The 25,984-nt window shown below is 33.9% G+C and overlaps 2 protein-coding genes across 6 annotated transcripts; both read left to right on the forward strand.

The window, feature by feature from the left end:
* The first annotated feature begins 808 nt into the window (after window positions 1-808).
* Window positions 809-9,506, forward strand: LOC133298543 (cysteine-rich receptor-like protein kinase 44). 4 transcript variants are annotated; one of them, XM_061497852.1, is made up of 9 exons: window positions 809-1,121; window positions 5,739-6,248; window positions 6,448-6,554; window positions 6,605-6,623; window positions 7,700-7,830; window positions 7,944-8,154; window positions 8,288-8,525; window positions 8,765-8,915; window positions 9,054-9,506. In XM_061497852.1, exons 1-9 carry the CDS (start codon window positions 809-811, stop codon window positions 9,402-9,404), a joined length of 2,031 nt encoding a protein of 676 aa, XP_061353836.1. In that variant the 3' UTR covers window positions 9,405-9,506. The 4 variants fall into 4 exon arrangements, with proteins under 4 accessions (XP_061353836.1, XP_061353835.1, XP_061353837.1 ...); XM_061497851.1 differs by lacking the exon at window positions 6,605-6,623 and having other exon boundaries at window positions 6,448-6,586; window positions 7,713-7,830; XM_061497853.1 differs by lacking the exon at window positions 6,605-6,623 and having other exon boundaries at window positions 6,448-6,582; window positions 7,733-7,830.
* An 11,321-nt stretch (window positions 9,507-20,827) lies between these two features.
* LOC133298551 (cysteine-rich receptor-like protein kinase 44) lies at window positions 20,828-24,855 on the forward strand. Of its 2 annotated transcripts, none has more exons than XM_061497873.1 (7): window positions 20,828-21,638; window positions 21,891-22,013; window positions 22,382-22,512; window positions 22,605-22,815; window positions 22,949-23,186; window positions 23,990-24,140; window positions 24,487-24,855. In XM_061497873.1, exons 1-7 carry the CDS (start codon window positions 20,828-20,830, stop codon window positions 24,835-24,837), a joined length of 2,016 nt encoding a protein of 671 aa, XP_061353857.1. In that variant the 3' UTR covers window positions 24,838-24,855. The 2 variants fall into 2 exon arrangements, with proteins under 2 accessions (XP_061353857.1, XP_061353856.1); XM_061497872.1 differs by having other exon boundaries at window positions 20,828-21,627; window positions 21,874-22,013.
* Window positions 24,856-25,984: the final 1,129 nt, after the last annotated feature.

Raw genomic sequence — 25,984 nt, forward strand, 5'->3', positions numbered from 1 at the left:
ATATAATGGTAAAGAACTAATTCAACCCAAAAGTTTAAATTGTTGGGTGAGATTATATTAATAGTTTTATATAACTCTAACACGCCCCATCATACGAGAGTCTACTTAGCTTGAAGGATTACAATACACAAGCACAACTATATATGCTAAGAAACTCAATAAAATTTAATTGATTATTAATTAAATGGGGGCGGTGAAGATTGAACCCCTGACATTGAGACTCTGATACCTTGAAAAGAATCAATTCAATCCAAAAACTTAAATTATTGGGTGATGTTACGTTAATAGTTATATATATATATATATATAACTCTAACAATAATATAAATAATTAAATGGAAACAAAAATTTTATTATTATAACTAATGGAAAAAAGGATATAAGTTGCGTCCTTTTAGATGATTTACACAAAGTATATTTAAATATGAAAATATGCTTTTTATGTACAAAAAAAGAAAGAAAAGATGATTTTTTTTCTCTCTTCTCAGTCACATCACTAATGTGTAAAGTGAAAAAAAAAAGTAACTTTTAGGATTACACTGTGTAAGTCACTAAAAGAACACAATTTGTGCCCTTTTGAATGATACACACTAAACCCACTATTCAAAATAACCTCATTACAAAAGATATAACAATAAAGCAAAAAATACTGACTCAAAATTACATGAATTGAATATTAAGGATTTGATTTCAAATAAATTTTTGGCTATAAAGTGACAGCAACACCCTCGTCAACTGAAGCTCTTTCATAACTAAAGCTTCAATCCTCCGTTCGTTAATCTGATCAGTGAGAGGACAATTAGTCATAATGGCAATAGTTTCTCAGAGGTTGTTTTCCTTTCTTTGTTGTCTCCTTTTCGTGATCATATCTCAAACCAGCGGCCAGCCAAGTTATGTATTCCACCTCTGCACCAATGATAAAGGCAACTACACAGCCAATAGCACATATCATGCCAACCTCAACACCCTTTTATCCAATCTCACTTCCAACACAGAAATCGACTATGGTTTCTACAATTTCTCATATGGCCAAAACACTGACAAAGTAAACGCCATTGGACTGTGCAGAGGAGATCTTAAGTCAGATGCATGCCGCAGTTGCCTCAACTATTCCAGAGTCTGTTAGGAGAAGAGTAAAACAAAGGATTTTTACTAAGGCAGAAGTCGTAACTTTTTCATTCAAACAATAGATTTTAAATTACAAAACTTGTAACTCTACAATAAAGACACTTAACATCACAATAAACTCACATAATTTCATAAACTTAAAAACATAAAACTGACATTTAACGTTTGCTGAATTAAACCCATTAAAAACTAAATTGATTGCTGAATTAAACCCATTAAAAATTAAACTGACACATAACTCCACATTTAACGTTTACTTAACAAAACTCCCCCGTAAACTTAAATGCTTCTGCCATCCTTCATGCCGATCAATTTCTTGTAGTTGTCAAGGAGTACCGTCGGTAGCGGTTTCGTGAAGATATCCGCGACTTGCTCTTGACTGGTCACATGTGTTAGCTCCACATTTCCTTCCTTTACTTGATCCCGGATGAAGTGAAATCGGACGTCAATATGCTTGCTTCTTTCATGATTTACCGGGTTCTTGGCTAGCTCTATAGCCGACTTATTGTCAATTCGGATCACAGTTTGACCGACTTGTTTTTCCTCCAGCTTGCTTAGCAAATTCCTGAGCCACATTGCATGACAAACACACCAAGATGCAGCTACATATTCAGCTTCACATGTCGACAGTGTCACAATAGGTTGCTTCTTCGAAATCCAAGTGAATGCCGTGTTGCCCATGAAAAACACATAACCAGCCGTGCTCTTTCGATCATCTACGTCTCCACACCAATCACTGTCAGAATATCCAATCAACTTGTATTTTGCCGAGCTCGAGTAGTGTAACCCGTGTGAAACTGTACCTTGAACATACCTCAGAATTCTCTTTACCGCCTTCCAATGTGTGTATCTTGGCTCCTCCATGAACCGACTTACTATGCCAACACTCAACGAGATATCCGGCCTCGTGCATGTGAGATAGCGTAGGCTTCCCACCAAACTTCTGTACTTGCTTGCATCAACATGGTCTCCTCCATCAAACTTAGAAAGTTTTGAACCGGGTTCCATTGGTGTTGAAACCGGGTTGCAATCTTCCATCTTGTACTTTTTCAAAATCTTTTTTGCATAAGCCTCCTGTGACACGAAGATTCCCTTCTCATTTTGTTTTACTTCCAAACCGAGAAAGAACTTCATAAAACCGAGATCTGTCATTTCGAACTCTCTTGTCATTGTGCTCTTGAACTCTTGTATCATCTTGGCATTGTTTCCCATAAAAATGAGGTCGTCAACATAAAGAGCCACAATTAACAAGTCTCCTCCGTTTTTCTTGACATAAACAACATGTTCATATGGACATTGTTCAAGTCCATTCTCCTTGAAATATTTGTCAATATGAGCATTCCATGCTCGTGGTGCTTGCTTCAACCCGTAAAGTGCTTTCTTCAATCTCAGCACCTTCTTCTCTTCTCCTGCCTTCATGTAGCCCGGCGGTTGTTCCACATAAACTTCTTCTTCAAGAACACCATTCAGGAATGCCGACTTTACATCCATTTGATGTATTGGCCATCTGTATTGAGCAGCCTGTGAGATGAGTAGCCGAATTGTCTCCATCCTTGTAACAAGGGCAAACACCTCGTCATAGTCAATTCCAGCCTTCTGCTTATAACCTTTTGCAACTAGCCGAGCTTTATATTGTTCTATCTCCCCTTGAGCATTCATCTTCTTCTTGAACACCCACTTCACTCCAATGGGCCGACTTCCTTTTGGTAGCTCGGCTAACTCCCATGTGTTATTTCGGTCAATGGCTTCTATCTCCTCATCCATGGCGTCTTGCCATTTCTTATCTCGGATGGCTTCTTCAAAGCTTATATTTTCAGAATCTGCAAGAAGACAAACAAAATGTACCTCACTTGTTGACTCATATATGTCTTGTATGCTCCGCATCCTGGGTTGTCGTACCTCGTCTTCATCATCAGAAGCTTCAGGACTTGCCGGGTTGATAATTTGTGTTGTGATTCCGTCTTCAAAGTTTATCTCAGATGAATTGCTCCAGTCCCACTCATTTGCTTCATTGAGCTTTACATCTCTGCTCACTATGACTTTCTTGTTGACGGGGTCAAACAGCTTATACCCCTTTGTTTTTTCATTATATCCAATAAAAACATATTTCTTGCTTTTATCCTCGAGCTTGGTTCTAAGCTGGTCCGGTATGTGTGCATAGGCCACACTACCAAAAACTCTGAGATGAGCCACTGAAGGCTTTTGACCGCTCCATGCTTCCTGTGGTGTTTTGTCATCCAAGCTTGAATGTGGACATCGGTTCTGCACATACACAGCACACTGCACAGCTTCCGCCCAAAACTCCTTCGGCATCCTTTTGTTCTTCAGCATTGACCGAACCATGTCAAGAATAGTCCGGTTCTTCCTTTCAGCCACACCATTCTGTTGTGGTGAGTATGGTGCTGTTAGAAACCTCCTTATCCCCTGTTCCTCACAGAACGATATAAACGCTGTTGAGGTATATTCCCCACCTCTGTCAGACCGCACTGATTTGATATAGCTTCCTGTTGCTTTCTCAATCATCACCTTGAACTTTTTGAACACATCAAACACCTCGGACTTCTCCTTCAGAAAGTAAACCCAAGTTTTCCGTGAGAAATCATCAATAAAGGAAATAAAATACTTCTTACCGCTGAAGGAACCCGGATTGATGGGTCCACACAAGTCGGTATGTATTAGTTCCAGAGGTTGCTTAGCCCGGAATCTTGCCATCTTCTGAAACGTGGTCCTGGCATGCTTGCCAAGTACACAACTCTCACAAAACTTTCCTTCAAAGTTTATGTCAGGTAACCCGTCCACCATCTTTTTCTCTGCCAACTTGGTTAGACCACCATAATGTAGGTGACCAAACCGGAGATGCCAAAGTGACGCCTTATCTTCTACCTCGGCTTGTAAACATTCAACCTGTACACATTTCAAATTCAGTTTATACATACGATTCTTACCCATTTGAACTCGGACTATCATCCGACCTTGCTCATCTTTCAAATACAATACCCGGTCTTTCATAATAACCGAGTAACCTTTCTCCATCAGTTGACCCATGCTTAAAATATTGCTTTTTAGGTCGGGTACATAGTACACATCTCGAATTGAGCCAATTAACCCGTCCTTTTGTAGGAAACAGATCGTACCTCGGCCTTTTACCTCAACTTTTGAGGCATCCCCGAACGAAACATGTCCGGTTTCCACTTTTATCATCTCCTTGAAGAAGTGTTTATGTCCGCACATGTGGTTGCTCGCACCCATGTCAAGATACCACTCCATGTCATCGTCAGGACTTCCTTCACTGTGTGTCATTAACAAGACACCATCCTTCATCTCACCTTCTGTGGCTAGGTTGGACGTCTCCTCCACCTTTTTCTCCTCTCTGCATTCTCTTGCGAAATGTCCGACTTTGCCACAGTTGTAACACTTGTCCGAGTTACAATCTTTCGCATAGTGACCAAACTTTCCACATTTGTGACACTCGATGTTTGAATAATGTGACCGACCTCCTCGTCGACCTCGTCCTCGTCCTCTCCAGTTTTGTTGATTTGACTGTCCTACCTCATCACCATACACTTCTTGACTTCGGCCTCGACCTCTACCACCACGGCTAGTACCTCGTCCACTGCGGCCACGTCCTCTACCTCGGAAACTTTGAGAATAGAGCATCTTCTCATCTTTAATTGTTGCTTTGGTCTGAAGTACCTGCTCAAGAGTTTCCTCCTTCTTCTTCTTTCTTTGTTCATGCGCTTCAAGGGAACCCGCCAACTCGTCAATGGTGAGTGTAGACAGATCCTTGGACTCCTCTATCGCACAAACCATGTTTTCGAACTGGTCTGTCAAAGATCTCAAGATTTTCTCCACCACTCTGGTGTCAGGTATATCTTCTCCATTCCGTTTCAACTGGTTCACAATTCCTTGAACCCGGGCAACGAACCCGGATACTCCTTCCGTGTCCTTCATCTTCATTCCCTCCAACTCGGCACGAAGGGTTTGAAGCCGGACTTGTTTAACCCGGTTAGCTCCTCTATATACATTTGCCAAGATGTCCCAGGCTGCCTTTGAGGTCTCACAATTTGCTATCTTCTCGAACCTGGATTCGTCTACAGCTCGGAAGAGCATGAATAACGCCAGCTTGTCTTTTGCACGCGTCTCTTTCAACGCTTTAGTTTGAGCCGCCGAATAGCCTCTAGTATCTTGTGGTTCTACAAAACCTGCTTGAACATTCTCCCAAGCGTCCTGGGATCCGAGAAGAGCCTTCATCTGGATGCTCCAATTCTCGTAGTTCTCCTTCGTCAACTTAGGTAGTGCCATATCACTCCCCCTTTCCATAGCTCTGATACCAATTTGTTAGGAGACGAGTAAAACAAAGGATTTTTACTAAGGCAGAAGTCGTAACTTTTTCATTCAAACAATAAATTTTAAATTACAAAACTTGTAACTCTACAATAAAGACACTTAACATCACAATAAACTCACATAATTTCAGAAACTTAAAAACATAACATTGACATTTAACGTTTGCTGAATTAAACCCATTAAAAACTAAATTGATTGCTGAATTAAACTCATTAAAAATTAAACTGACACATAACTCCACGTTTAACGTTTACTTAACAGAGTCAATCTAACACAGCTTTGTCCGAACCAGAAAGAGGCAATTGTGTGGTTTGACAAGTGCATGTTGCGCTACTCGAACCGCTCAATATTTGGCATCATGGAAACTTATCCTCCTTTAAATTATTTGTGGAACGATGTCAATGCAACGGATGTGGATCAGTTCAATAAAGTGCTGTTTAACTTGATGAGGAATCTAAAAGGCGCGGCTGCATCAGGTGACTCTCGTCGTAAGTATGCTGCGGATAATGCAACTGTTTCAACTTTCCAAACCATATATGGTATTGTGCAGTGCACGCCTGATTTGTCATCGCAAGGCTGCAAAGATTGCTTGGATGGGGCTATAACGCTAATCCCAGAATGTTGCAATGCCAACAGAGGTGTTACAGTCATTGGACCCAGTTGTAATGTTAGATACCAAACCTACCGCTTTTACGATCCCACGCCAATATTAGACCCAGGTACACCGGCACCGGCACCGCTGGCATCACCACCACCTTCGCCGTCCTCACAAGGTAATTGTCATGTTGTGCTTAGTTGCTGAATACATGAGTTGAATGAACTAAGTTATCATTGATAAGTGAAACTGTAAAGCAACCATTTCATGAGGTGTTAATAGTTTTATAGGGTTGACAATACTTAGCTCTTGAAATTACTGATATTTTACTAATATTAATCCATGGACCGTCCGTCCGAGGATACTGATTTGTGCAGGAAAGAGCAACACATCACGAACTGCCATCGTCATAGCAGTGCCGGTTGTTGCTATTGTTGTTTTGGTGCTCTGTTTTATCTTCATCTATTTAAGAGCGAGGAAGCCAATGAAATATTTTGGAAGTAAGTCTGAAACTCTCTCTAAGCTTGGAATTACCGTCACTCATTAAAAAACAGTAGTGTCACAATTTAAAGGGACAGGAGTGTACTATTTATCATAACTGAACTTTTTCTGACAAACCTTACAGGATTCCTTCTATTAAATAATGCAAGATACGTTCATTCATTTCGCAGAAATATATATATATAGTAGGTGACCTGAAAATTCTATCAATGTATGGATATTTAGTTCGAATAATTAGTGGAGGAGATTTGGAGGCGGTGCTTCCGAACAAAATTTTACATAAAATTTTAAATGCATTAAAAAAAGAATATAAAAAAAAATTATATCTCTTATGTTATATGAACCAAATTTTTTGCCCTGTTAAGAAAAAGACAAGACCAATTCATTGAATAATGTGTCATCTCACTTTCTTTAATATTATATAACTTCACAAAAAATTTCATTCATATAATATGAAGGATATAATCCTCAAACAACAAAAGAAAATAAAACTTGAACTTAACATAAAATAGTAATCAACTTAATGATATAAAACCACTAAAACACAAGCAGTAAAAAAGATATGTTTCTTTCTTAATATTTGTGCTTTTTTCCTAGTAATACAGCCACTAAAATTGCTCCTTAAGTGACACTCATAATTAATTAAAAAATATATCTCTTCTTTACTAAAAAAATATATGACCAAATTTATGTGTGCCCTTGCACACATAAAAAACTAAATAGTTCTGCCACTATATATATATATGGATCTTATAATTCTCGTGTTGAAGGAGAATTGAAATCTTATGTTGTAGAGATAAAAAGCATGTGGGACCCATGTGTTAGAAAAAATTATATGTAGGACTCATGTCAGCACGTAAATCAAAGGGTGTGTAGGAAAATTGTAATTCTCATGTTAAATAGAATTATAAAACCCTATATATATATATATATATATATATATATATATATATATAATGGTTCAAAGAATGCATTACTCAACCACTCCTAGGAATATGGAAGGAGAACAGGGGAAATCAATAATAATTTCTTTCTGGTTTCACATTAACAAATTATATATCTTGTCCTATTTCGGCTGCACTTATCGCATTGAAAAACTCACTTGTTTAACCCGTTCCCCATGTGAAGCTGAAGTTGATGATGATGAAATTATAACCAATGAGTCATTGCAATTCAACTTTGATACCATACGAGTTGCTACAGATGACTTCTCAGATGCTAATAAACTCGGACAAGGTGGATTTGGAGCTGTTTACAGGGTAAGATAACACCATTTCATTCTGATAAATTTCACCTCTTCATCAAAACATGGTATACCGAGTTAACTTGGCCTAGAAAGAATTTTTTGTACCTGACTGTGATATATTTTCAGGGTAGGCTCTCTAATGGACAAGTGATTGCAGTCAAAAGGTTGTCAAGAGATTCTGGCCAAGGAGATACGGAATTTAAGAATGAAGTGCTTTTATTGGCCAAGCTTCAGCACCGAAATTTAGTTAGACTACTTGGTTTCTGTCTGGAAGGAAGAGAAAGGCTACTTATCTATGAATTTGTTCCGAATAAAAGCCTTGATTACTTCATATTTGGTAGGTTTGAATGTCTGCATAATTATAACTAGACTATTACACTTACTTCAATTCTAGTTCAAGACAAATATTACAAACACTAACTACTAATTAATATAGCTTTAAAATTCATATGGCTTCGGTGCATATGTAGATCCAACCAAGAAAGCACAATTGGATTGGGAAAGGCGCTACAAAATCATTGGAGGTATTGCTAGAGGTCTTCTTTACCTTCATCAGGATTCACAATTGCGCATTATACATCGAGATCTCAAAGCGAGCAACATTCTCTTAGATGGAGAGATGAATCCTAAGATATCAGATTTTGGCTTGGCAAGACTCTTTGTTGTGGATCAAACAGGAGGAAATACAAGTACAATCGTTGGAACCTAGTAAGTATTACAATATGTGAGAGCATATTGATTGGTATAAAAACATTTTACTCATTCATGTATTGATATGTTATTCGAAGATTCTGACATTGTAAAAAGATGTTGTAAGAGTCAAGCACGATGATAGGATATCAAAATTAAAGATTTGTTAATAACGTCATTGGCCTTACCAACTGAAACAGAGTGAAAAAAACTCATGCTATTTATCACTAATTAAGTTTGTCCATATTGTTATGTAGTGGATATATGGCACCAGAGTATGCAATGCATGGACAGTTTTCAGTGAAATCAGATGTCTTTAGTTTTGGTGTACTGGTTCTTGAGATTGTTAGTGGCCAGAAAAACAGCAGCATTCATCATGGGGAGAGTGTAGAGGATTTACTGAGCTTTGTAAGCATTCCTTTTCTCACTACTATATATCTTCCATGCCATTAAAAGTATGGTTTAGAAAATAACGTGCTCCTAAATATTAATGTCGAAGTGGAATCCGTTACCTAATGGTATGTGCAATTGATAAAATTCTTGCAGGCATGGAGAAACTGGAGGGAGGGGACAGCTACAAATATTGTAGATCCATCATTAAACAACAGTTCGCGAAATGAGATGATGAGATGCATCCACATTGGTTTGCTCTGTGTTCAAGAAAATTTAGCTAACAGACCAACCATGGCTGCCGTTACACTCATGCTTAATAGCTATTCTCAGACTCTCCAGGTACCTTCCGAGCCTGCATTTTATATGGACAGTAGAACTGGAAGCCTTCCACACGTGCAATCATGGGAGTATAATTCAAGGGCAACAATATCAACTGAATCTGCAAATGAATCAGCTCAAGAATCGGTTAATGAGGCTTCAATCACTGAGCCATACCCTCGCTAGATTTTGGTCACTGTGACGAGATTTATTTATCATCAATGTTTCAACCAAAATACAATGTCTTGGAACTCGAGTAATTTGTTCGGGCGAATTGTCTTCTCTAAATATGCCATAAATTCTCTTTGTTTAAACTGAGACCGAAACCTATAATGACCATCAGTTGGTCTTAAGAGTGTATGTTATGGCTATTAGCACAGCTTGGTGCTCTTTCTCTACACTATGCATTTCTTTATTGGTGTTCAAAATCTGGTTTCCCGTTGCATTTGTTATGTAATATTTAAACAAACAGGATCAAAACTACCATGCCATCTGTTCACGGGAAACAACTTTCTTAGATCTAATTAATCTGGAACATCTGAACAACACATTGTTTTAAACTCTATTGTTTAACTGCTCTCATGAAAAGAATTGCCATAAATTATATATTCGATTTTGTAAAAAATCATTTCAACTTAAAAATTTAAGTTTTTGAGTTGAATTGGTTCTTTACACGTTATCATAAAGTCTAAGTGTTATGGGTTTAATCCTCAACCCCAATTGACTTTAGTTGACTTGGAAAAAGTAAAACGCGCACTGCCTGTTGTCACGGATTTGGAAGTTTTTTTTTTTTTTTTGGATACATGGAAGTTTATTACCATGGGTCCATGGAGCTTTTTATCAAAGTTGACATGGAATATAAGCACTGCAATGCAACTAGAAATTTGAGTTGACATATTTTTTAAATTGGTCTCGACATAACTTTGTAGAAACTTTTAAATTAATAAATAACTTACACATTATATTATTAATGAAAAATAATTATTAAACATGTGGATTTATATTTTATTAAGGTTTTGATATTTATAAAATTAATATATTGATAAATTGGATTATAATAAGTAGCAATCCTTCGTTTAAAAAACCTCTTTTCAGTGGGAACTTGAAAAGAGTTATGTTGTTTCCTTGAGTGGTCTGCACTGCACTGAACCGTCAAATTAGCTTGCGGGTTGTGGGGTGGAAATGAGAAAAAGATTCAATAATTTTTTTTACGGTTAACTTTTTGTTTCTTTTTTTTTTTAATTTTGAATTATATAAATATTAACTTTTTTCTTTGCTTTAATATTCTTTTTTGTTTTCTTTATTTAATAAAATAAAAGCGGAATCAAAATAGCCTATTCACAATTTAAGAAAGTTTTTAAAAATAAACATTGACCATCATTGACAATTTGACATTTTATTTAATGTGGACCCGAGCAGCTGTATTTTTTTTTATTTTATTTTTTAAAAAAAGCGCACTTTTAATGTTATTTACAAAACTTAACGCATCTTTAATCTTGAATAATATGTTTCGGGTATAAATTTCTTAACACTAGAACAATAGTAGAAACGTTTCATCTCTTCGAATAACAAGCTCTACAATCATCACCTGAAATTTATTATTAATCAGACATAAATTATATATTTGACTAAACTGTCAATTTGTTATATGGTGAACTTATGAATCTTTTCAAATAAACAATTATTCTTTGAATTTTAGGGGGTATTTTCAGCGGGAATATGTTTTTATTATAGATGATTTTTTCCCCCACTTATTTCTCAATGAATTTAATGAAAAAGGTTCATGTTTCCACATTTTCCATTCTTCTGTTATCTGGTTTCCCAGGGAATTTAGTTTTTTATGAATTAATTAAAAACAAATATGAAAAGTACAAAACTAATGATTGTACGAGACATGTAAATTATGCTTATTAACAGGTGTCAGGTTATATTTACAAATTTTTTTTGTTTACAAACTCTTACAAATTACACTATATTCTCCCGAGATAACACTAGTTTATATGTTCTCCCGAGAGAACATAGTGTAATTTGTAAAAAAAATTCAAAAAAATTTGTAAACGGATCATTCCCCTATTAACAAATCACGCAACATTCCTTGATCACGATGCGTTGGTCCATGAAGCAAATGCAATGTATCGTGCCCAAGCCCCACCCAATCGGAATTTTTTTAAATACATCTGTCCCACCATTTATTGAGTGCAGCGACCCAATAAAAAATGGAGAGACAAGATGTAACTGGTATGGAGGAAAGAAAGAAAAAAACTTCATATGTCATATCTTGAAAGGAAGATGAATCTAGGAATGTAAATGAGTTAGGTCGACTTACAGAGGCATACTGTCTAGTCTATATTAGGTTAAACTTGATCTATTATAAATAATAAAATAGAACAGGTCGAGACTTTTAAAAAAATCTATTTAGAAAAAAAGTCATAGACTTTTTTGTACGTGTCAGATCTATAAGCCTACAGGCCAGCTTATATCATATTATTTATTTTATTTAAAATAAATAGAATTATTATTTTAATAATTTTGGATAATAAAGTAATGTTATTTTATTTATTCTTTTAAATGTTGAATGTTTAAGAGGCTTAAACATGCTAACAAGCCTAGGCCAATACTTTTATTTTTTAAATATAGGTCAGGCCAGACTTGTAATTTGGGGCCTACACAAGCTAACAGGTCAGGCCAGAACTAATGTTTTTTTATATAGGCCTGACCTACTTAAGCCAAAGCCTAACCTAGCCTAACCTATTTACACCTCTATTTAATTCTATCCAATCCCACAAATTGACAGAAAAGAAAGAAACCTGCATGTCTTTTGGAACCAAATCAGTCCACAATTTCTTCATAACATTACAATCTCTCGATAAATGAATACAAGTTTCATTATGCTCCCAACAAATTGGGCAAGAAGCTGAACCCATATTAAACTGGCTAAGGAAATTTTTTGTAGGAAGTTTGTTGTGAAGCACTTTCCAAATAAACATTCTAATAACCTGGGGTCCCTTCCAATTCCAAATTTTTCTCCAGATAGGGGCCGAATCCTGCTGCTCATCCACACCAGATAAAGTATCATAAATACCTTTAACAGAAACTTTGGTAACACCTTTTAGATTCCAATGCAATTGGTCCATCCCATCATGAGGATTTGGAGGGAGCATACCATGAATGTTAAGCAGAATATCATTTGGGAGCCACCTTGAAAGCTTGTTTAAATCCCAAAAACCATTACTGTCTATAAAATCAGTCACCTTCATATCCACTTCATCCCAAGGAATCGGATTTAATGCTTTATCCATCAGCCTACCAGCATTTTTAACCCAGTTATCTTTCCAAAAAAGAATATTATTACCATCACCAATTTCCCACATCAAATGCTTCTCTAATTTATTCCACACCAAGCAAATGAATTTCCACAACCTTGAATTACCAACTCTGTTTTAAATATATCTGGTCTCATTCTTTGACCTCCATATTTAACATACAAAACTGAATCCAGAGATAATCATATTGGCTAAAAATAGCCCAGGCAATTTTTCCAACAAAGGCCTCATTCATTAAACTAAGCTTTTTCAATCCCAGACCACCACTCTCTTTTTTACTTTGTAAGGGTTTCCCAACCAACCAAATGCATCTTCTTTTTATCCTCTATATCCCCCCAAATAAATCTTCTCTGAATTTTTTCAAGCTCATGACATACTACAACAGGAATTTTATCACCCTGCATTTGAAAAAAGGCATTGAAGCCAGTGTAGACTGAGTGAGAGTGATCCTCCCAGCTTGAGAGAGACACTTAGCCTACCAACTATTCATCTTGGATTGAGCTTTTTCCACAATGCTAGCATAAATCTCCTTAGTGACCCTCCCATGCTTCATCCACACACTAAGATGCTTACCTACATTTCTAACCCTTTTAAAACCTCACATTCTGGAGATTTCCTCTGCTGCATCATCCGAAGTGTTTTTGGAGAAGAAAATACTTGTTTTCTCCTTGCTAATTTTCTAACCTAAGATCTCACCAAATAAATCTAGACATTTCAAAACTGTTTGTATTTGTTGCGGGCTAGCTTCAGCAAACAACATTAGATCATCCGCAAACATCAAATGAGAAATTTTTGGCCCTCCATTACCAATTCTAATCGGCTTCCACAAACCCCTATCAACTGCTGTTTTAATTATATGGTTAAGCTTTTCCATGCCCATGACAAATAGATAAGGAGATCACGTACCAATAAAAATTTGTCAAAATATTAGGTCACATAATTTACTACAACTCGTAGCGAGTTAGGTCTGCATACATGGCAGTTTTTTTAGGCCACGTAATTCGCTGTACAGTGTATTGATTTTGGCCAATCAACCCATCAGTCCACGTGACACTATTCCAGTTAGTTTAGGAGAGAGAAATTTTAAAGAAAATTTATTACTTTACATCAATATTTATTACTTTATTTTAAATTCTCTCTCCTCCTTTATTTATAGCACATAGTCACATTTTTTTCTCTCCTTTATAATCATGTTTTATAGCAATTTGCAGGAGAGATTTTCTCTTTTCTCTCTCTTGGCTATTAAATGCAATTAGTAATTAATTAATTTTCCTGGATTTGAACTTCTTAAAGTATTTAAAGAGTTTAGAAATATTTTAAAATATTTACTTTATTCCACTTGCTAAAAAACATTTCCTTCCTTCTTTACCACTGTATATATATATATATATATATATATATATATATATATATATATATATATATATATATATATATATATATATATATATATATATATATATATATATAACTTTGTTAAAAATCAAGGTAGAAATCTTTGATTTGTTTAGCTTTCTCAATTTTCAAATCAATTTTGTTTAGATTTTAATTAATTAAATTTTTGTTTGTTTGAGTTGTAGCAGCACCTTTGCGAAACAATAGTTAATTTTAAAATTTATTTTTGTGAAGAAAAAGAAAAAGTGGTAGCAAAAATGGAGAACTTTATCAGTAGAAAAAGAAGAAATAGAGCAGGATAGACAATAACATGCTGATCAGGCGTGAAGAATGACCTGATTCTATCTTGCAAGCTCCACCACCTCAATTGAAGAAAAATACGAGCTCGCAGACACAGTGAGGGAACATCAAAGTGCCAAATACAAAATTAGTTATTTTAGTATTTTGTTTTTTATTTAATTTTCATTAGTAATTATTTTTTAAAAATAATGGTTTTTACGCTACTTTGCACTATTCGCCCACTCAACTTTTACGCTGACAATTTCTGGATTCAACATCATCTTCAATAGTTTTTTTTTTTTTTTTTTGGAAATATCATCTTCAATAGTTTTATGGTGAATGCATTTGGTATTTTCATATTTTATATTATATGTATTTGACGTTTTTTCAAAAAAAAAATTATTGGTATGAAATTTTATCAAAAATTAATAATTACAAGAGAGAGAAAAGAGAAAATCAGATATAAATTTTATAGCTGAAGTATTTCTCCAGTCATTGGAGATAAGTTGTCTCTAGTGACCCTTTAAAACTATGTCGTTTTGAATTAATTAAGGGTGTTTCTGTAATTTTGTTTATTTTTTTATCATATGAATTTTACTGAAACACTTTTCTTAATTTTTCTAAAGTTACAGAAATACCCTTCATTAATTTAAAATGACGTAATTTTGGGATAACTTATCTCCAGAGACTGGAGAAATACTTAACCCAAATTTTATTGGTAATAAACTTTCAAAATCAGATACACTCCTTAAATACTTTAGGAAACCAGTATTTGCAAATTGCTATAAAACGTGATTATGAGAGAAAACATGATTATGTGCTATAAAATAAAGGAGGAGAAAGAAACTTAAAATAAAGTAATAAATATTGATGAAAGTAAAAAAATTTCTTTAAATTTTGTCTCTCCTAAACTCGTTGGAAATGCAGCAACTTTTTGTCAGAAAAGTGCCACATTGACTGACTCGTTGACTGGCTAAAATTGATACACTGTGTAGCGAGTTATGCGGTCTCAAACTGACTGCCACGTGTTCAGACCTAACTCACTATGTGTTGTAGCGAGTTAGTTGGCGTAGTATTTTGAAAAATTCTTACTGGAGCGTGGCAGTCTAGTAATTTTTTTGTCAAAAATGTGGCAAAAGGTTGTTGTCCCAACAAATTCCATGTTGATTTGATGGCAAGTTATTTGGTGGTAATTGGTAGACCTAGTCGTAACATTATGTTTGGAAAAGTCCGCATTTATATGAAGAGAAAAAATTTGGTGAATCGGAAGCACCGAATTCGATGCTCCTTTTTACTAAAAAGAAAAAAAATTAAGACTTAAAAGGAAATATAGAAAAAGTATGGGTAAAATAGGAAAAAATTCCTTTTTAATAAAAAAGAGCACCGAGTGCACCAAAGTTTTTTTGCGTTTTAAGTGTGTCCTAAATTCTTCCGTCGCAAATGAGTACATTTATACTACTCTTAGAGAGGACCTAATTAGTATAACAATTGATGAGAATGTTGTTTTCTTGAAGTTTTACAATGAAATCCTTGATGAAAAAGTCTTACTAAGTGTGTAACTTGGGGTACAGAGGACCCAATGAATATGTATAATTGATGAGAATGTTGATTTCATAAAGTCTTACAATGATATCCTTAATGTATAAGTCTTACTAAGTGCATGACTTTAGGTAAAGAGGACCCAATAAGCACAATAATTGATGAGAATGTTCATTTCGTGAAGTTACCTTTAATTACTTGATGAAGAAGTTGCTCTTGAAAAATCTAATGGTGGTGGGCAACAAGTTGAGCATATGGCATGATGAGCTACAACGGTGGACTTTATTTTGGTATGATGCCTTCTCGTTCACCAATATATCTAGAACTCCATATCATGAAAGCATGATGTCTCCACGTTATTTTGGTAGGATGACTTTTTCTCTTACGTTGCATATGATTCTGCTACCTACCTATATAATTATTTCCTTTGATAACTTTTCCTCTTTTTTAGGATCGAAAAGGATTACTTAATCCCAAGGGACTGAAAATGTGCTCCTAGCATATGACGATAATATGATAGTAACACTAGTTGTGGCAATTACAAATATCATCCAAAGAGGCATGGCTTAGCGAATAGAAAAAAAACATTAAAGAGGGAAAATTGTTAATAACTTAAACTCCCAAACCTCGAAATACACACAAACACACACACCTTAACATTTTACATAGTCTTATCTCTCTTTAAATTCTCCGACTTGGGCACTTCCATACTAAACACACTCAATGTCCGCGTCGAAGGATTCAGCGACATTGACAATTTACACAAATCAAATTTGCAACGATGATGTCACAAAAGCGTTTAAACCCAGAATACCCTGAGACCTGGAGCATGTGCCATTAATTTCTTGGCCTAGTTTTCCCACCTTAATAATGTATATGGTGCAATAATACATATGGATTTGACATGTATATTTAATGAAGAGAATGATGAAGACAATGACTATGCATAATTTTTACCTTGAGTTGGCATGTTTAGAATTCAAATGGATATTAGAACACAAGACAAAGAGATTGGGAAGTAGTTATAAAGATTATTTTACAATAACTTTGACGGAAAGTGAAAAATAAATAATAATAAGAGGGAAGAACCTTTAAATTAAATTGGAGTCAACATATAAAAAGTAAAAGAATTACATTATATTTCACTATTTGCGACGGTATTGAATATCCTTGCAAAATGCAAATATGAATATGTCGCAAATTCCATCACAAGTTATCACCATCGCTTATTACAACAGATAAACATCATACATCTGTCGCAAATTTATCTCCCCAGTTTTGCGACGTCTTATGCCGTCGTAAAATGTTTCATCACTATTTTTGTCGCAGTTCTACAAAAATTATGATAGAAAATATTTACCTCGCAATATGCAACGATCTTGCATCAGAACTGCATCCGAATCTGTGATGGATTTTTTGTGACGAAATTTTGACTTATATTCTGTCGCAATTTGTTGTCCATTGCAAATTCCGTGGCAAACTGTAAAGGATCTGCCTCCCCCCCCCCCCCCCCCCCCGACCTCGCAGATTTCTGCTACTCGAAGTATATTTAAAAAAAAAAGATAAATTAAAGCGAAACAATATCATTTTTAAAGCAATGACCAAATGCAAAATCTTTAAGTTTTAATTCATAATTTTCAATTCACAAATACACATCACACAAAAAATAAAACACAATTATACATTTAAAGTTAAGAAAAATGTAATTGAAATGAAAAGTGAAAATCCTATGTAAGTTGGATCAAAATTTGAAAGTATAAAAGATACAAGGAAGAGCTAATTTAAAATTTGAAAAGTGATGTTAATTTTATTTTTTAGTAATGATCCTATGAATAATATTTTTTGCTGTAATTAGGGAGGACCTAAGTCCAAAAAAATGAATTACAAAGATGCAAGAGTTATATACTTATAAAAAACAAGTAAATCCACATCTAGTAAAATAATCATTTGAGGAAGAGGCTTGTTGACGATAATAATATCTCCTCTTCATGCCAAGACCTTATTTCGTAAATCAATCCTTGCTTTGTTTTTTTTTCTTTTTTTGTATAAGCAATCCATGCATTTGTTGACGGAAATAATTTTGGATAATTTTAAATAAGCATAATTATAAATTTATCTAGATAACATAAAAATTACTGCAAAGTAATTTTGAATATAAAATATAAATTTATATATATATATATATATATATATATATATATATCCAAGTCATATAATTTAATTAATGACCCACTAATTTAATATTCCGATTGAGTTGATAATCAATTCGGGTTAATCAACCTTGCTTCGGCCACAATCAACTGCAAATTTTCTAAAATATTGACATTGTCATTTTTAAACATTAGAATCAGGCTGCGATGTGACTGTTTGGTTGCGCCGTTCTAATAAATTTGATATTGTTTTGATGGCAAGTAATTAGGCAGTAGTTGTTAGACCCAGACTTACCATTAGGTCTGAAATAGTCCGCATCTATCAACCAATATGGAGCTACGTGATATTACCAACTTTGTTTTGGTAAAATTTATAAGAGATTAAGTTTTTTTTTATGTAGTAAAAGATAACTTAATTTCTTACATGTATATATAAAAATATATAGAGTATATATGAAGTCATGTGAGGATAAAAGAAAAAAAAATTAAGTGTCCCATGTATTTTTATATGTATATAAAAAATAAAATTATCTCATATAATATGAAAATATTAATCCCAAGAAGTAGGATTCAAAATTGAAATTTGACACCTCATCTGATAGCCGTTAGATCAAAAAAGATCAATGGTGTCACATGTTTGCAAATCAGAGCCGTTGATCTTTTTTGATCTAACGGCTATCAGATAAGATGTCAAATTTCAATTTTGACACCGGTATCAAATGATCCAACCTCTAATCCCAATTTATAAAGAAACAAATTGTTACCTCGACTTTTTAAGTACGTTCTCCTCCGCTATCTCTTTGAATCTTTCTTTTTTGCGTGTACGGCTATAAAGATGCAGACTATTCTAAAATCATTTTTTTTCTTTATAAGATAACGTGTAATTATTTATTTATTTTTTAAATGAGTAAAGGATTTTTACGATCAATGAAGATAAATTATCTCTAGTGAGTTCAAAATAATGTTATTTTAGAACGAAAATTAAGATATTTTTGTAATTTTAATATATTGAAAGGTTATATTAGTCTTTATAATTATAATTTTTTAATATTATAATCCAAAACGACGTCGTTTTGAGTTCACTGGAAATAACTTTTATCTGCTGTGACTGGAAAAATAGTTTTCCTTTTTCAAATTTACAAAATCTTTAATTTAAGCTAAAATGATTGAATTCTTTTCTTTCTACTAGACTCGTTGCAATAACGAAGTAATTGACAAACACCAAAAATAATAATTCACATTACTTAAAAGGAAATTACCTTCATTAACTGTTGAGTTTATTTTTTTTATCTATTTTATCATGATTATTTATAATTATAAATAAATTAACTACATCATTAACATGACGGAAATTAAGCTATTCGTTATTTGATTAAAAACTATTTCTCTTTTCTCTTTTTCCCCAGTTTTTATACTGATTCTCTTCGCTCTTCACCCCCGGCCTTTGCTCCCAGTCAACTTGTTTTTACGCAACGGTGTGGAGATACATTGATCAAGCATTTGAAATCCACAAGCCCGCTGCTTTGAAAGTTTTTAAACTTGGCTCGGTAAAATGCAAGAAGTTTTTCATTATTATAACAGACTTATTTTAAATTTAAATGCTAGTATATATTTTTAAACAGACAAGTTACATGACCTATTATTTTAATTTTTCTTTCTTTTTATTAATTTTTTTCATAGTTAGATTGTATTTAAATCAATGATCTAAATACAATAAATTAACCCACACTAATGGGTCTCACATCTCTAATTTTATCTGTTTATTTCTCTCGATCCCCTGTTCTACCTCTTTTTTTCGCAACAAATTAAAATAGAAGAGAAAGTGGCAATTTGGTAGGGGTTTAGCATCTGGTAGGTTTTCTAAAAAAGAAAAAGAAAAATGGAGAATATGAAGAAGAAAAATGTAATATTAGGACATGTAGAATTAACAGTCTGGGATCTGCCAATATACAATATAATCGCTCGTATTTTAAAATCACTTGTGATGTAAAAATATACATTTTCATATTCTCCTTAGATGTATTACTGACATGACATCATTTGAAGAATTCTTATTTATGATATATTAGAAAATTATTAGATAATGATATAAAAACATTAACCAATTAAAATTTGATTATTATGTTTTTTAAAAATATATATAATAAAAAAAATTAAATGGAAACAAAAATTTTATTATTATAACTATGGGAAAAGTGTTTGTCATTTTAAATAACAGAAAGTTATGTCATTTTAAAAGAGATACAGACAAAGAAAATTTGAATTTTAAATTAAAAAACCACCCAATTTCTCTCTCATGATTTCTGTTTTTCTGGGTCTATCTATCTCCTAAAATGACATAACTTATGTCATTTAAAATAACAACACCAAACCCTATAACTATAATATATCAAGGGGTTTATTAATCTCCTTTTATAGGAAATTTTTTCTCTCCAACTGCACTCACAAACGAGCAATGGGACCCACCAAAACAACAAAGAGAAAAAAAAAAAAATGAACCCCATGTCAATTTTCAGTCTGCAGGAAAAACATGCTATCTTCTTTTACAGAAGAAAAGTAAAACCCATATATCAAAATAGGGATATATTTTTTTCTATGTTGTAGAAATAAAAATATAAATGGACCCATAGTAAAAGGAGAGAAAAAAAAGAGTGGTGGGACCTTATTCTTTTTTTTATGTGTAGAAGAGTTGTTTAAACATAACCCATCAAAATAACCTCGTTGCCGAAAGATGTAATTTAAAGTAAAAAAAATACTAAAATAAAAATTACATGAATTGAATAGTAAGGAGTTGATGATTTCAAATAAGCTTTTGGCTATAAAAGTGACAGCACGGACCTCTTGTCAGCTGAAGCTCTTTCATAAGTAAAGCTTCAATCTTCGGTTAGTTAATCTGATCAGAGTGAGAGGACAATTAATCATAATGGCAAGAGTTTCTTGGAGGTTGTTTACCTTTCTTTGTTGTCTCCTTTTCATGATCATATCTCAAACCAGCGCCCAGCCAAATCACTTGTGCTCCAATGATAAAGGCAACTACACAGCCAATAGCACATATCAGACCAACCTCAACACCCTTTTATCCAATCTCACTTCCAACACAGAAATCAACTATGGTTTCTACAATTTCTCATATGGCCAAGACAGTGAGAAAGTAAACGCCATTGGACTGTGCAGAGGAGATCTTAAGCCAGATGATTGTCGCAGTTGCCTCAACGATTCCAGAGGAAATCTCACACAGATTTGTCCGAACCAGAAAGAGGCAATTGTGTGGCTTGAAAAATGCATGTTGCGCTACTCCAACCGCTCAATTTTTGGCATATTGGAAACCATACCAACTATTTATGCGTGGAATGTTAACAATGCAACGGATGCGGATCAGATCAATCAAGAGCTGGTTAAATTGATAGATAATCTAAAAGGCTCAGCTGCATCAGGTGACTCTCGTCGTAAGTATGCTGCGGATGATGCACTTGCTTTAAATTTTCAACCCATATATGGTCTTGTGCAGTGTACGCCTGATTTGTCTTGGCAAAACTGCACCGACTGCTTGGATATGATTATCAAGCAAATCCGAATATGTTGCACAGACAAAATAGGAGGTAGAGTTATTGGACCCAGTTGTAATATTAGATACGAACTCACTCGCTTTTATGATCCCACGCCAATGTTAGACCCAGGTACACCGCCACCGACACCGCTGCCATCACCACCACCACCTTCGCCGTCCTCACAAGGTAATTGTCATGTTTTGCTTAGTTGCTGAATACATGAGTTGAATGAACTAAGTTATCATTGATAAGTGAAACTGTAAAGCAACCATTTCATGCGGTGTTAATAATTTTATAGGGTCGACTATACATAGCTCTCCATCTACCTGCTCTAAGGAACTCGTGACTATACATAGTTTTATATGTTTTTAGCTCTTGAAATTTCTGATATTTTACTATTATTAATTTAGTAAAATATTAGTAAACTGATTTGTGCAGGAAAGAGCAACACATCACGAACTGCCATCGTCATAGCAGTGCCGGTTGTTGCTGTTGTTGTTTTTGTGCTCTGTTTTATCTGCATCTATTTAAGAGTGAGGAACCCAAGGAAATATTTTGAAAGTAAGCCTGAAACTCTCTCTACGCATGGATTTTCCGTCACTTATTATAAACACTAGTGTTACAATTTAAAGGGACAGGAGTGTATTATTCATCATAACCGAACTCTTTCTGCCAAACCTTACAGGATTCCTTCTATTAAATAATGCAAGATACGTTAATTCATTTCACAGGGAAAAAAATAAAAAATAAAATATATATAATGGTTCAAAGCATGCGTTACTCAACCACTCGTAGGAATAAGGAATGAGAACAGGGGAAATCAATAATTTCTTTTTGGTTTCACGTTAAAAAATTATATCTCTTGTCCTATTTCGGCTGCACTTATCCCGTTGGAAAACTCATTTGTTTAACCCGTTCCCCATGTGAAGCTGAACTTAATGATGATGAAATTATAACCAACGAGTCATTGCAAGTCAACTTTGATACCATACAAGTTGCTACAAATGACTTCTCAGATTCTAATAAACTTGGACAAGGTGGATTTGGATCTGTTTACAGGGTAAGTTAACACCACTTCATTCTGATAAATACCGCCTCTTCATTACTTGGCCTAAAAAGAATTTATTGTACCTGACTGTGATATATTTTCAGGGTAGGCTCTCTAATGAACAAGTGATTGCAGTCAAAAGGTTGTCAAGAGATTCTGGCCAAGGAGATACGGAATTTAAGAATGAAGTGCTTTTATTGGCAAAGCTTCAGCACCGAAATTTAGTTAGACTACTTGGTTTCTGTCTGGAAGGAAGAGAAAGGCTACTTATCTATGAATTTGTTCCGAATAAAAGCCTTGATTACTTCATATTTGGTAGGTTTGAATGTTTGCATAATTACAACTAGTCTATTACACTAACTTCAATTCTAGTTGAAGACAAATATTACAAAGAATAACTACTAATTAATATGACTTTAAAATTCATATGACTTCGGTGAATATGTAGATCCAACCAAAAAAGCACAATTGGATTGGGAAAGGCGCTACAAAATCATTGGAGGTATTGCTCGAGGCCTTCTTTACCTTCATCAGGATTCACAACTGCGCATTATACATCGAGATCTCAAAGCGAGCAACATTCTCTTAGATGAAGAGATGAATCCTAAGATAGCAGATTTTGGCTTAGCAAGACTGTTTGTTGTGGATCAAACAGGAGGAAGTACAAGTAGAATCGTGGGAACCTAGTAAGTATTACAATATGCTAGAGCTTATTAGCTGTTATAAAACTTTTAACATATTACTCATTCATGTATTATTGTAAAACTCACGCACGATGATAGCAAAAATAGGTGTTTTCTATGGAATTTTTTTTTTTTTGAGAGTTAAAAGTGAAAACACAGAATAAATATAATTTAGACATGTTCTCTAAATTTGGAGAAGACTTTCGGTATAATAGGTGTATCTACACTGACTAAATGAGAAAAGTTTTTGGGACATGAAAATAAATTTAAAAAATAAACAAGGGTTAAAATAGAAAAAATTTACCCATTTTAATAAATGGGTATACCGAGTTAGTACATTTTAAAAACTAAAAAACCGTTATAATTTTTAAAATCATTTTTAAAAAACAAGCCTTATCAAATAGTTTTTTGTTTGTGGTTTTTTTGTTCTGGAAATCAAAAAGTTATTTTTAAAAATAGAATTCAATCAAGAGGAAGGTTATACTTACAACATTTTATTTTTACAACCTCTTACAACCATATATCATAACCGTTGATTTCCGTCAATCAACGGTTATCATTTATTATGAATTAATAATTAATTAATTAATTTAATTTGCGAAAATCATAACCATTGATTGGCGGAAATCAACGGTTATGATATATGGTCGTAAGAGATTGTAAAAAAAAAAGTTGTAACTATAATCTATCCCTTCAAATAATGCCCTAAAGCTTCGTTATTAATATCATTTGACTTGCCAACTGAAAAAGAGTGAAAAAGACTCATGCCATTTATGACTAATTAAGCTTGTCGTATTGGCATGTAGTGGATATATGGCACCAGAGTATGCAATGCATGGACAATTTTCAGTGAAATCAGACGTCTTTAGTTTTGGTGTGCTGGTTCTTGAGATTGTTAGTGGCCAAAAAAATAGCAGCATTCATCATGGGGAGAGTGTAGAGGATCTACCGAGCTTTGTAAGCATTCATTTTCTCACTATTATATATCTTCCTTGCCATTAAAAGTAGGGGAGGTTATAGTTACAACATCTTTTTCTTATTATCTCTTATTATTAAATCTTAATCGTTGATTTCTATAATTTAACGGTTATAATTTATTGGGTCATATTTATTAATTATTAATTTCCAATAAATTACAACCGTTAGATTGACAGAAATCAACGGTTAAAATTTGATAATAAGAGGTAATAAGTATAACCTCACTCTTATAAAGTATGGTTTAGAAAATAACGTGCTCCTAAATATTAATGTTGAAGTGGAATCCGTTACCTAATGGTATGTGCAATTGATAAAATTCTTGCAGGCATGGAGAAACTGGAGGGAGGGGACAGCTACAAATATTGTAGATCCATCATTAAACAACAATTCACGAAATGAGATGATGAGATGCATCCACATTGGTTTGCTCTGTGTTCAAGAAAATTTAGCTAACAGACCAACCATGGCTGCCGTTACACTCATGCTTAATAGCTATTCTCAGACTCTCCAGGTACCTTCCGAGCCTGCATTTTATATGGACAGTAGAACTGGAAGCCTTCCACACGTGCAATCATGGGAGTATAATTCAAGGGCAACAAGATCAACTGAATCTGCAAATGAATCAGCTCAAGAATCGGTTAATGAGGCTTCAATTACTGAGCTATACCCTCGCTAGATTTTGGTCACTGTGTTGAGATTTATTTATCATCAATGTGTCAACCAAGATACAATGTCTTGGAACTCACGTAATTCGTTCGGGCGAATTGTATTCTCTAAATAGGCCATAAATTCTCTTTGTTTAAACTGAGACCGAAACCTATAATGACCATCAGTTGGTCTTAAGAGCGTATGTTATTGGCTATTAGCACAGCTTGGTGCTCTTTCTACAATAATGCATTTCTTTATGGTGTTCCAAATCTGGTTTCCCGTTGCATTAATGTTCTGTACAATTTAAACAAACAGGATGAAAACTACCATGCCATCTGTTCACTGGAACAACTCTCTTAGATGTATTTAGTCTGAAACATCTGAACAACACATTGTTTAGGACTCTAGTGTTTAACTGCTCTCTTTGACAAAAATTGCCAAGAATTATATATTTGACTTAATGGTCAATTTATTATATGGTGAACTTTTTAATCATTTCAAATAAGCAATTATTTTTTAAAATTTTGGGGCATTTTCAGATATAGGTGATTTTTCATTATTGGTGATTTTTTTTTCCACATATTCCTCAATGAAATTATTGAAAAAGAGAGAGTTAATGTTTCCGCATTTTTCTGTTATACTTTTGCCTGGTTTTCCACAAAATTTTCCTTTTTTTTATGTATTAATTAAGGAAAAATATTTGACCTATTAAAGGATATAACTTTGTGTAATTTTAGATCCTAACCGTTAATTTCTATCAATCAACAATTATAATTTTTGGATCAAATTTATTGGGTTAAACTTATTATTAATTATTTAATAAGTTTGACCCAATAAATTATAAATATTGATTGACGAAAATCAATAGTTAAGATATAAAATGACATAACGTTATATCCTTTAAAAGGATAAATATTTTAATTAAAAAACAAATATAAAAAGTATTAAACCAATGATTTTATTCGAAATTTAAATTATACTCGGCAACAAATCATTTTTCTACCTTCATTGATGTGAAATTCATCCTTAAGCGGGTGTTTGGTACATGAGAAATTTTTTTTTATCCAGGAATCACGATTTCTAGAAAAATTATGAGAAAATGAGTTTTCTGATAATGTTACAAAAAAGTTGTTTGGTAGACTAACATATTCCCGAAAATATTTGGTTAATTTTGT

This window comes from Gastrolobium bilobum, unplaced genomic scaffold (genome assembly GCF_033153095.1).
Source record: "Gastrolobium bilobum isolate Gb01-03AN ecotype WA unplaced genomic scaffold, APGP_CSIRO_Gbil_v1 utg11931, whole genome shotgun sequence".
Lineage (NCBI taxonomy): Eukaryota > Viridiplantae > Streptophyta > Magnoliopsida > Fabales > Fabaceae > Gastrolobium > Gastrolobium bilobum.

Bases quoted from the DNA above. Each gene is read 5' to 3' on its own strand.
- LOC133298543 (XM_061497851.1), top strand. From the start codon at position 809: ATGGCAATAGTTTCTCAGAGGTTGTTTTCCTTTCTTTGTTGTCTCCTT. The intron at 1,122-5,738 runs GTTAGGAGAAGA...TACTTAACAGAG, and splicing joins CCTCAACTATTCCAGAGTCT to TCAATCTAACACAGCTTTGT. The intron at 8,916-9,053 runs GTAAGCATTCCT...AAATTCTTGCAG, and splicing joins TAGAGGATTTACTGAGCTTT to GCATGGAGAAACTGGAGGGA.
- LOC133298551 (XM_061497872.1), top strand. From the start codon at position 20,828: ATGGCAAGAGTTTCTTGGAGGTTGTTTACCTTTCTTTGTTGTCTCCTT. The intron at 23,187-23,989 runs GTAAGTATTACA...ATTGGCATGTAG, and splicing joins AGTAGAATCGTGGGAACCTA to TGGATATATGGCACCAGAGT. The intron at 24,141-24,486 runs GTAAGCATTCAT...AAATTCTTGCAG, and splicing joins TAGAGGATCTACCGAGCTTT to GCATGGAGAAACTGGAGGGA.